This window comes from Haliotis cracherodii, unplaced genomic scaffold (assembly GCF_022045235.1).
Source record: "Haliotis cracherodii isolate W230 unplaced genomic scaffold, xgHalCrac1.p SCAF_4, whole genome shotgun sequence".
In the NCBI taxonomy this organism is placed as follows: domain Eukaryota; kingdom Metazoa; phylum Mollusca; class Gastropoda; order Lepetellida; family Haliotidae; genus Haliotis; species Haliotis cracherodii.
Window position 1 is genome coordinate 4154092 of NW_027266297.1, and position 13598 is coordinate 4167689.

Genomic DNA, 13598 nt, shown 5'->3' on the forward strand with positions numbered 1-13598 from the left:
ATCCGGGCGGTACCGTTGCCAGCAAAACGGTCGTTCTAATACCTAATACCTCTTCAGGTATACACAGATTTCCCTAAAGGTATGGACTTCCGGACTACGGGACGTGGGCGACATGCCTTCATACAGTGTGATGGTATGGTAGTCTGGATGGTGAGAAATCGTTCATATTAACAAATTTTTACAAATCATACATACGTATTTGACTACCTTCATTAAATAGAGGTTCCCAGTGGGAAGTCATTATCGTGAGGTATACGGATTAACGGGGTCACCATTTTCTGTATTTCACGGTATATGCTTTGTGAAGGAACAATATGAATGAAAAGATATCTGAATCTTGATACGAAACTATCCAATTCGACATTATACATTTGTTTGTCTTTAAGAGGAATGACTATATGAAAGGGATACAATGCTGTTGTTTGAAGCATTAATGTACACAAACGAAGCGAAACAAAATTTCAGACACTGTTTCGTTTCGTTTGTTTGTTATTTTAACGTCGCGCTCAGTTTTCGCGATATATGACGGCGGTCTGTAAATAATCGAGAGTGGTCCAGACGATAGAAGGATTGATATTGCAGACCGTGATCAAGTCCGACCATCCGATCCATTTGGTGGCGTCTTATGACCAGCATTTTGCTGGGGACCAATTATAACGGGAGAATAAATATTAATAAATCCCAACCACTCAATGTGTAGTCATGAAAGCCGTACCAAATGAACGCGAACCATAAACCAAGGTAACGCGATACTCGTGGAACACCAGCGTCAATTTCGGTTTTCGATGTGAATAATGCACCCACATACATGCACACTCGCTGTGCAGATGCACCATCAACAAAAGAGATGCAGAGAACCTTAAGTACAGAGAAGGGAACACATTTATCAATATTTGTGCACATTATAAATCACTCAAGTCCAAAAAGAACTGTTTTAATGATAATCCGAGAAGTTCGTTCTCTAAAAGTTCAAAACTTTACCAGATACAACATTGCATTGTGTCGTTGCTAGGGACGTTTAGCAAGTGTTATTATCAACATCGTTTCATCAATATCAAATCATATCTTGTCGTGATGTTTCAATAATAATCTATTCTCTCCAAGCATGATCCTCCTAATTGTCCATCACACTGCAAAAACATGTTAGTTAAGTACCGCGAGTAGGCATGAGAGCTAATTGAAAACTCGTGTAGGACCCAGAAAGTACATCTCACTGAATGCGAGCCGAACCGTCAAGTGCTGCTTTCAGCGGAGCACACACATACTGGACAATCAAAAACACAAATGCGTTCTGCTGAATTTAACCCGCGGCTCTATTTATCAAAAAGTGGTTTGCTTCGTATTTCCGGAATGAAAACTCCGTAAAAAGTGTTACACTTTGGGGATCAGTGGTGATGTATTTACTTGCAATCTTATCGCTGTGTTCCCATAGCAGTCATCAAACAGTACGATCTCACTGTAAGGAACGCTATGAAAGACGATAGTGCTTGATCAATACACTACCTGCTGATGGCGACTCCCGCCGACTACCGCACATGGGGTGTCAGTTTGCACCTAATGTTAACTACGTAATTATCATCGACTGGCGGTTGATTGTCTTCAATAACTTCTGAGTTTATTTTGGTTTTAATGTCACGTAGCTCAGTAAACCGTGGAGTTTGATTATTGGTCCACTTCCAAACGTTTATGGCAGAAAACATGTTGTAATTGGCGTCGTTTGCGTAAAAACGTAAAACAAATTTATTTGGTTTCAATTTCACCCTGCTTATTAACATCCGGAGAGCTTGGTTATTTTGGGTTTTTTTTAACCTTTATAGAAAAATGTAATTTGAGTTGTGTGTAATAAAAATCAAACTGGGGTGACTGTAGAAATGTAGAAGTTGTTTAAGCGAACAGTATAAATTGACAAGCCTGTACTTTCATGATGTTTGTAAAAGGCGGGACTTAAAGGTGGTTTTAGGAGGCTTGGTTACAAAGAGAAAGGCGAGCTATAGGTTATGACGCTGACTCAGGCTGACACGTGCGGACATGCATGTGTAAGACTTCCAAACATGGACATCCTGACGGGCAATTTCCTCCCTTGTCCCATGCTACCGGGACACGACTGGGACTATCCCTTGACATTTGAATTGATCATGACGTTTCTAAATAATAAAAAGAGACTAAACACATTTGTACAGTTATAAGAAATGTCTACTCGAGTCGATTGTTCGATTCCAACTACAGCATGAGTATATGTTTCTGAATCATTATCACATAGTGATAATACCAGGTGTTCACGAAAATGTAGGCGTATCCTGCCGCACCGATGGCACAAACACATGCACAGACACGTGAAGTAAAATAGTAAATTTTCATCGGACATCATTTTTGTCACCAGTGCTAAAGAATTAGACATGTTCTCCCCATCCCTACCACAGAAGTCTTCAGGGCTAGTAATTCCCTTAAGTGACACTCCCTGATTAAATGATTCTGGTTTTCATTATGAATCCTATGATCGTGTGTTGGAATTCTTTAATGGCCCTAATTCTCGGTTGTTCAGTTCATGCCCGTAGTTTCATCAAAGTGGTAAACTAAGTGCTGCACTTCAGGCTTTCCTACCATATTAAATTGACACCCCGTGAAGAAACTGACATTCTTTTTCAAAGCAGCGTTAAACACAATTCACTCACTCACTCTACAAGTGAGTATAAGTATTAAAAAATAAAAACGTGGTATTAGGTATTTGCTTCGAGATTATGCACGTGCCTCGGGGATTTCTCAAGCTGTAACCCTTCGGATGCAAGAACCCGAACACAGAACGTGACGCGTGAATGCAGTAACTACTAGGCCACATGACCATCTGTATGTATTGTCGAGGTACACTTCCGTTGTACTCTCATAATACAAGTTCAATGTATTCATCTTTTCAAAATGTGTTTTCGCAACAAAATCGTTTTCATGTTATCATTCTTTTTTCCATTAATCTAACTCTCATATTTATAGCGTCACTTTCCCGTTATCATGCATAAATACTTTTCGATCTCCAGGAGGGATTAATAGTCCTAAAAAACACACAGATCTTGAACTACTATTCACATTCATCTCCTGTATGAATATATTGACGATTGTATCTTGGAAACCCGTAAGAAGACAATGTTCAAACAAACAAACAAACAAACAAACAAACCCACTGTCATGTGAAAACAATCGAAGACGAATACCACAGGCCCGTTGTCTTAGTCCAATATTAAATTTCTTCGCACCTTGCATGTAAATTACATTAAATTCATTTCGGTCACTGGCGTTCAGATAAATGTTCAAGTACCCCGGTAGATTGGAGAACAACTAGAAAAGATGTACCCGTTGTCATGGCAACAGACATTTTACCGATCTCTGTAATCTCGGCACTTCAAGCTTCTTACAGTGAAACGGCGTCGCTTGATGTATATTAAGACAGACTTTAGATGTACGTGATGCACGGAGACTAAACATAACCAAATTGTCGTCTGGAGGTCACCTGGCAATTAATATGGCGCCAAACAAACGCTTCGCGTCACATTCCGATAAAGAAACTAGCGCGTGATAACAAATCAATTCAGTTTGATGTCGCTAACTGTAAATACATTGAAGAATCGTTTGCCTCAAATTCGGGAGGATTCCATTTCATTAAGAATTTGAACATAATTGGTCCAGTATTTCTAGCAGTATTTGCCGAGCGGGTTTTGTAACTTGTTTGCATCAGGATGTCCAGATCATTGAACAGTGACTAACTTTTGTAGGAAATTACGTTGCGCGTCACGTGTGGCTGATTGCATAACGTTATACACATATCTTCACCTATTCGTCACTAAATAGCTGCACGTACGGAGAGACATATAAAGCATACGTCAGCCTTATGAAGCACACATGGCTAGCGTTATGAAGCACACATGGCTAGCGTTATGAAACACACATGGCTAGCGTTATGAATCACACATGGGTGGCGTTATTAAGGAGACATTGCTAGCGTTATGAAGCACACATGGCTAGGCGTTATTAAGCACACATGGCTAGCGTTATGAAGCACACATTGCTAGCGTTACGAAGCACACATGGCTTGCGTAACGAAGCACACATTGTTAGCGTTACGAAGCACACGTGGCTAGCGTTATTAAGCACACATGGCTAGCGTTATGAATCACAAGTGGCTAGCGTTACGAAGCACACATGGCTAGCGTTATGAAGCACACATGGCTAGCGTTATGAAGGACACGTGGCTAGGCGTTACAAACCACACATTGCTAGCGTTACGAAGCACACATGGCTAGCGTTACGAAGCACATGTGGCTAAACGTTATTAAACACACATGGCTAGCTATATGAAGAACATGGACACGTGAGGACTTGGCAACAACGCACTGTTAGTCCTGTGTTCCCTTGAGCGTCGTCAGACATGCATTCATCTATGAAGCCAGGGCATAAAATAATGTTTCAAACGCGGAAAAAATCGATGCATTTTTTAAGTCTTCTCTATAGAGTTCTAAAAAATGCAATAAGAGCGTGTGTTCTATTTTGTAGCCATGTAATGACAGGACACCTGATGGAACGGAGCTGACAGGGCTTCAATTCCAGTGATTGTTCTACATGCAGTAATATCGACTGTTTTTTCTGGGAGACATGCTATCCTGTTGCTTAGGCGCCTGGCACAAACAATTGACCCATTCTCGATCATTTATTTAGATATATTAGGCATAGAACCATCTTGTCTTCACTTACAACAGTACAAATTAAAGGACTGCGTATATTTGTTGCCAATGCAAACGGTAAACCATGATATGAGCAAATGTATCGAATAAGCTACTGGAAACGCGGCATTACGGACCATCTGTCTTATGAAACAAGGATAAAGGAATGTCGCCAAGGTTCGGGCTCTGATCGGATGGGTCGTAATTGGACGACGTATAAAGCATGTACGTATTTTATAACACACTGGGGGTAAGTGAAGGGACACACCCTCAATTTCTTAAAAATACAGGACTCAATAATGTTACTTATATTTTAGCGGTTCCATTTTGCACGTGACGGACAATGGACATGTCCAAAGGCATGTGTGGGGATTTCACGGGTTTACATATACGGGATCGAGCAAACCCATGAAATCCACGAAATCCATGGTCCCGCTCCATCTCCCTCCTTGATTTACCAATTATCTCTATGTCAACTTTTCTTTCAAGTGAGTGAGTGAGTGAGTGAGTGAGTGAGTGAGTGAGTGAGTGAGTGAGTGAGTGAGTGAAAATTAGTTCAGCCATATAACGACACGTTCCTCTGATGGGGGTGGATACGTTCAGGTCAGATTTATTACTAATCCATCACGGTTGGGATGACGCAACGACACTGTGAGTAACAAAAGAGACAAAGACACATGTGACGAATGTATCATAATGTGCTCATGAGTTACAGATATTAATGCCCGGAGAGATATGTATATGTGATAGTATCAGATCTGGTAACGGTATGGTAACTGAAAATGTGAGCTATGTCAATTCTGAGAACGCGCATAGAACCCTTGAAGATCCGGGTTAGAATAGGTCTTCAGCAACCCATGCTTGCCGTAACAGGCAACAACGCCCGTCTAAAGAGGCGACTAACTTGATCGGGTGTCTTGGTTGATGCATGCCATACATCCTAGTTGTGTATATCGATACTCATCATATCAATCACTGGATTGTCTGGTCCAGACTCAATTATTTACAGACCGCCGTCATATGGCTGGAAAACTGGTGAGTGCGGCGTTAAACAGCAAATAAACAAACAAAACAAAGACGCGTATAGAAAGCCGGAAATCATCTACATGATGTTACATGACGTTACATGACGTTACATGACGTTATACCAGGAGGGGGCCAGTTTTTAACGTCATGAAGTACGTACAGGCCAGCCTACTGGCTTGTATTGTTTTTCAGACGGCGAATAGCCAATCAGATAGCTGGATGCTATCAACCGTGTATCTGATATATAATTTATATATCAGAGGTTATTAATTTTAAAAAAAGAATGAAAGGAAACGCTTCCAGCGTCAATATTTTCTGAATAAATATCGGATTTATTCACAAATATCTATCAAGTAGCTTTTTAAAATAACATTTCTTTTTTTGAAAGTTTCAACGGTTTAAGCTGTAACACTGTTGCCATGGCGAAAGGTAAGATTCCGACAAAGATTTAAGACACCGACCATTTAATATTCTGGGATTATTGACTGAGAAGGATTAGCTTCCAGTCATCGCCTCAGGACGTAGAATTGTATTCTGTGAAAGCTGAAGCCAAATAATGTTCATCAGATCATCCAACATGTCAATTGACTTGATTAAACCTGATGACAAATTCTTGTTTACCAGCACTTTCTAGAGCAGATTATGTTTTGCTAAAAAAAACCCAGAAAACCCATACTCAACTCTTTGATCCGTTTGACCTTAGATATTCTTGGAAATGTAAATATTTCCTTTCTTTTAAAATTTATTTCATGCCCTTAAAAAGTAAAACCCATTTTGATGCTTACTCACAAATTCAGCAGCTTATTTTCAAATAACTACAATAAAAGATGTTGGCTGCCAATCAGCATGTGAAGGTAACGCAACTGACTATTATTACAGTCAATTAAAGGTTTAAGCTGTTCTGGATTTTCTGAATGAAAAAAAGAGAAATGAAAATAAATTCACACAATTGTTGACTTCAAGAATGAATGAATGGTGTTCTACGCCATTTCTTGCAATATTACAGCACTATCACCTGCGGGGAACACCAGACCTGGGCTTGCCTCACACATTTTACCCACGTGGGGAAGCGAACCCGGGTCTTCGGCGTGACGAGCGACACCGCTTAGAAGACTTGGCCCCGACGATACAGTGGTTTCATGTATATAAAAATGCTTGTATAATGATGCTTATATATGCACATACAGTTTCTCTCGCCATGACGAGTTAGGCCACTATCATGTTCCATAGCAACACCACACAACACATTGAATGCTTTCATTTTACACTACTTTAATGGAGCATAATTGATTGTATTTAAAAAATCGCTCAAATGTGGATAAGGGTAAATTGTGAAAAATGTCTCTGTAAAAACACAAAATCTATAATTTCTTGCACAAATATTAACTTGAGGAAAATATTCTTTGTGAGACGTAAATGTCGAGTTATTTAAACAAATTCGTACTTCCAGTAAATTTGTATGTGCTTGATAGCCGCTGGGGTGTATTGAACGTTCTGGGTATCGTGAACCTTTCATGCGACACGCTCAGAACTCTCAACAAAGACATTTTGTGTATGTGGAGATGGATATAACACAGAAAATCAGCGCATTGATTGCTGAAGTGCAGGTAACGGAGATGCAGGAAACTCAAACAGAGGCTAATATACCGGCAAACACGGGACAAGGAGAAATTAACAGATATGCAAGCCTCAACCGACGCTAGAATGATGTCGGCACGAACGCCGAGTTCACCGCTATTTCTGCTGCCCAATGGAGTTTATGTCGCACCAGTTTCACTGTAGTGCGCACGATAATGTACAAATATTTTCAGATAACAAAACTGAATAAAGAATCAATTAGCCACTTTTCCTGGGAAATAAGTTTACATTTCAAGCAGTGTGAACGTAATTGCCTTCATTGTAAATTGTTAGATGTATTCGGCGTGATTTAGAAGCTTGATTGGGAATTACTTTCATGCGTTAGATGGTCGACACAAACAGGTATTCGACATGATTTAGAAGCTTGATTGGGAATTACTTTCATGCGTTAGATGGTCGACACAAACAGGTATTCGACATGATTTAGAAGCTTGATTGGGAATTACTTTCATGCGTTAGATGGTCGACACAAACAGGTATTCGACATGATTTAGAAGCTTGATTGGGAATTATTTTCATGCGTTAGATGGTCGACACAAACAGGTATTCGACATGATTTAGAAGCTTGATTGGGAATTACTTTCATGCGTTAGATGGTCGACACAAACAGGTATTCGACATGATTTAGAAGCTTGATTGGGAATTACTTTCATGCGTTAGATGGTCGACACAAACAGGTATTCGACATGATTTAGAAGCTTGATTGGGAATTACTTTCATGCGTTAGATGGTCGACACAAACAGGTATTCGACATGATTTAGAAGCTTGATTGGGAATTACTTTCATGCGTTAGATGGTCGACACAAACAGGTATTCGGCATGTGTTGGTGTTGTTTTATGTAATTCATTTACATACAATACGTATGTTACCCTGCAGTAAGGGCGGGAGGGTACAGTTGAATAGAGCTATACATTTTAAAATGTTTGGCCTTATTAAATATTCTTCTATTTCATACCGTTTTCTTTCTTCTGTGAAATACTAATATCTAAGATTATAATGAAATTCATCTCCAATATCACCTATGTTACATAATTTACATTTCCTGTCATATTATATTTGTTACTCCGTCTTCACTTTTCAATAGGCATGTACACGCACGAATAAGTGATACTATTATGTTATAAGTTATAGGATAACAATGTCAAATAGTTCGCCAATTTAATTTCGGATTTGATCCAATTAGACTTCTTTGGTCCAGTCTAATTTTCATGGACACGTATATACTTTATATATTGAAATCTGTTATTGGTAACGCTACGGAAAGAGTACACCCACAATCTCCTCTGGACACATTTAAACACAACTACCATATACATGTCTCAACTGATACATTCATACATTCGAAAGACGTCGCATCATTGACTAATTCTTTTGACTTGAGAGGATTCCGGTGAGACAAAAAAATAGGTAAAATTATAAACCATCAAATAACTAAAAGCGACAAAAGCCTTTCACAAACAATACAACTTAACAGCCAAATTATTATCTTCATCTCGAGTTAAAAAATTCAAAGCCGTTTTAAGAGCGAACATCAGCTATATGTTTAATTTCTTTTTAGTTTAAATCAAAGTTCAATTTCTGGTATCCCAAGCTGTGATATTGCTGGAATATTGATAAAGTTTTGATACAGTATAATATCTTACTCACTGAATCAAAATATTATAATATACATTTTTAAATGTCAGCATCTCCATAACACGTATTTTCACTTTCATCCGTTCCGACCTCTATACATCACCTATCAGCCTATTCCACAGCAACTAAGCAATCACAATACTAAATGAGTAAAATCAATACTAAATTATACCGGAATTGGTTATTCACATCTTTTTGCGGAGGATAACGGTCGATGGTGTCGTTGTGTTGCAACAAACTTCAAATCACACATTGTCGTCGCGAGCTCGTTAGTTTGACCTCCTAATAATGAAATACAAACGTCTAGAGACCGCATACAAACAACTAAATATCGTTTGAAATTGTCGTTTGCAAGCTTGATTTCCAGTAATCATACTCGAGGTTTGGTCGATTATTAATGTTGCATAAGTGAAAATCAATCAGCATTTTTATTGATCGAGCAGCGTCTCTACAAGTAAGTTGCATGTGTCAATACCTCTCCTGGCAGAGTGAGGTCTTTTCCTCAAGTCAATAAAATGAACCCACTCATCACACGGCTTAGTTAAACACTCAACACCGATATGTAACTCTGGAAAACTGTTTTCAAGGAGTTTACTCCCACATTCTGGAATGCTCAGATGGTTATCTTCACGAAATTAAAATGCTTTTAGTTGCATTGAAGACGTCTTAGCGAGCCAGCTTTGTCATCCAGCCACTATTTAAAAAACAGTCGATCGATGGGCTACATTTTCACAATGATGTGGATTAATTATTCACATATCCATTAACTCTTCGCGTGGTTGTGAATTCATTCTTTGGCGTTACCGTGACAGGAAACTCACCTTGGCCTTAGCGTTGACGTTGACCCCTAGGTCAAGGAGACGTTCGGAAATTACAAGCTTGTTCTCTCGTACAGCAACCATAAGAGGGGTGACACCGGTTTCCTGGAACAGTAGACAGGATCATATAACAACTTGGGTATCACATATACCATACTACTCAATGTTTGATAGGGGTAGCCTCCATGCAAGGATGGGCCGAACAAAATGCATGTTATTTGGATTTTAGTGGCTTCCACGTCGCTGGGAGGTAACAGTATCTCGGTACCGCTGTCAGTTGGCGTGGTATACGTCTTGCTTTCAAAGCACTAGATGTCATCATATTAAACGATAGAAGGAAAATACATTAAGAAATAGGACATTCTTGAGTTAAAATTGAAGCGTGTCGTGATTGACAATCTTGTTCAATGCAAGATGTGTTTTTAATCAATTCTTTTGACATGTAAAGCTGCGCTATAATAGTGAGTGAGTGGGTAAGTGAGTGAGTAAGTGAGTGAGTATGGTTTTACGCCGCTTTTAGCAATATTCCAGAAATAGCACGGCGGGGGACACCACAAATGGGCTTCACACATTGTACCCATGTCGGGAATCGAACCCGGGTCTTCATCGTGACGAGTGAACGCTTTAACCACGAGACTACCCGACCGCCCCACTACAATAGTGTTAAGTATTAGAGACGACAGATGAGACAATCAACAAAGTCAAATTATTTCAGCATACGTCCTTGTGTACGAACTTGGGGCGGTCGGGAAGCCTAGAGGTTAAAGTGTTAAAGCGTTAGCTTGTCACTAGGATTATTGTTATGTCCCCAGAGCACCGCCATGTGTGAAGGTCTAGATCACGTTCCCTCCGATTCTACAGCAGCCATAATTTCGTCTGTCAGTGTCCGTTATAATTCTGTTCACTCAATTGTGATCAGAATTATTGTGTATTTGGTAATCTTGGGCAAATTAATATGAATAGGATTCTATAACGTAGGTATTTGAATAGTCCTGCACCATGACCGTGGAATATATTTATTTAATGAGAAAAACATAATCTTGAAATGCATACAAAAGCAAGCCTAGCCAGCTCAAGCAAGCTCTATTCCATATCAACATAGGGAATTTTCTAATTATTTTTAGTCAAGAATGATATTGTGTAATATAAGATTTCAGAGACTAAATGTTAGTCTAGTATTTGAAGAACGTTTCATAACAGCAACATTATAGAGAAAAGACAAAGGGACAGGAAGGATCCTTGTGGTACACAGACTATAAGAACTCTTTGTACACAAGATGTCCATTACTTGGACAGGAGGCCATGGAATGTCAAGGTTTTCATTAATAAAAGCGTATTTAGAGAGACGGACTGCCAGTATGGACCTGTATGATGGTCTATATTTTCAGCGCAAACATAAAACTCAGATAATAAATAAAATCTATTTTTGCATTCCATAATACGTGGACAAATATATCTACCTGATATATGGTGTTGGTAAATACAACGGAGAGTCAATATTGGTTGTATTGACCGTTAGGTTCATATACACTTACACAACGTCAATACAAGTGGTCAGTGATGTGATACAGTCAAAAATAATGGAGCAGTCAATTGTACGACGAAACCGTTCTGTCTCAAAGATGAGGATGATGATGCTCCTGTTTGTATTAATTATTATAGTACATGGACAGGAAATCTATATGGATATGCTTGACCGTTTCCTCAGGGATTAACAAAGGCGATTCTTGAATAGCGTTCATATGTCTATACCACCACTATAGTCGATATTGGAACAAGCCTCCGGCACACAGGGAACAAGTTATCTATTCATGAAGTGACTATTTCTTGTAGATTAATAGGTCTATTAACGATTGATGTTGACAGATCTGACAAAGGTGAAGGAAGATGGCGAGAATTGTAAGGTCAACGACACAGTTGAATCAAACAAATCAAAATGAATAAAATAATAATATTTAATATCGCACGGAGCGTCTATTTGAAGTTGTTTGAAGTTATTTCAAATAGAGTTCATTAAGAAATCTGTTTACGCAATTGCTAGATTATTTCCTTCCACCAGAAAGCACGTGTGTACTGAATTAGTTTGATTCAGTCCCGATTCATTATATACATTTGATTGTTTTTCATTTCAATGAATCATAGAACAGATTAAATTGATAGCGTGTTCATAAGTATGAAAGTAAGAAGGAAAATACAGAAATGGTATTAACTGATGTTATTGAAATCGGATTTAAACTTCATAGAATAAACAATCCCCTTATGTCACCGGAGGTCTTGGCAGCGATGAAAAGATCATTAATGTCAATTAACTATCTTCCTTATTTTTTTCAAATGCGTTTCTAGTGAACAAATACCTCACGTGATCATGGTGAGTAGGAGCTTAGTCCGTTTAAATTGTAGTCTCTCAGCCTTTATCCAGTAGTAGTACCACATACCGTTCCATGGACTGTTAGGTCGTGGGGAGCCTAAGTTTCACACGTGTTCCATTTTGGTGATGCCACAAGGCACAGTGTTATCAATTGTCAATTATGGCGTCAATTAGACGGTAATCTTTGGTCAGATTTAACCGCGCTAAACTTAATTCAGAACCGAAGTTCCGAGTTCATGTGATTATTTCAAAATAACTTCCTGCAATGATTGATAGTTAACAGCCACAGATTCCATTCCGAAATCAGAAGTTCATTGCGCGATTCCATATTATATCATGAGCATGTCCTTATGAATCACTATCAAATAGTGAACTCACGAACACATTGTTACAAATATTAACAAAAACCATAGAGGATTTCAACCAAATGTCTTTTGATATCATATATATCAATACGACTTGAGGACAATCATGTGTTCATGAATCACTATCAAAGAGTAAACTCACGAACACATTGTTACAAATATTAACAAAAAACATAGAGGATTTCACCTAAATGTCTTTTGATATCATATATATGAACACGACTTAAGGACAATCATGTGTTCATGAATCACTATCAAAGAGTGAGGATAATGATATCAGCTGTTCGCGAGAAGAAATAATCATCTCATCAAACCAAGCAAGCTATTTAAATCAAGGGTGATTATTGTGATTTAAAACCTTTGATTAGTCAAACAGAAGCACGCACATTTATGTCAGGATCTTGATTAACAGTTTATACAAAATAAATTCCGTTCGACAGAAATTATAGCTACATAACAAATAATGTTGTAATTATAAATAAATATATATAATTCTGCCAATCGGTATTTTCTTGGCGTGATGTCTATTTGAAATGGATGCAAACATCGACTTGATTTAAAACATTTCTATCATAATTCATTAGGCCTTGGTGTTGCTTTTATTTGAATAGCAAATGAATCTCGTCCTAAAGAGAGAGACATTGTACCCGGAAATAGTGAATGAGTTTTGTTGTATATATTCTGTTTTCTTGATTGAAAATACACGTTATGATACATCTTTGAAATATCGCACGTTTCCCTTAAGTACGCCCACGTCTAAATACATTCGCAATTTCAATTTCTGTATCTTCTGTGACGATAATTGTACCCCCGCTGGGACTCCGGGTTAAGAAAGTCCCCGAAATGTCGTATCTGGCAACTGAATGGATCGGATGGTTGGGATCAGTAACTTCTTGATGGCGTTTCATCGTACCTCCAGGATCATTACTCATAATACCAGTCAATGCGGCGATAAACAACAAATGTATGTGTTTTTGACATAATCTTGTAACGTCTTATACATTCCTTTATGAAACCGAGGCTTACATTATGATCTGGTT

At 38.5% G+C, this 13598-nt stretch overlaps 1 protein-coding gene across 1 annotated transcript in view; it reads right to left on the bottom strand.

Moving 5' to 3' along the window:
• Nucleotides 1–13598, bottom strand: part of LOC139478530 (serine/threonine-protein phosphatase 6 regulatory ankyrin repeat subunit B-like) — an 82348-nt gene that overhangs the window by 48960 nt on the left and 19790 nt on the right. The window contains exon 2 of the mRNA XM_071261026.1: nt 9829–9930. Within this exon, the coding sequence (XP_071117127.1) occupies nt 9829–9930 (102 nt within the window). The remainder of the gene's footprint in view (nt 1–9828; nt 9931–13598) is intronic.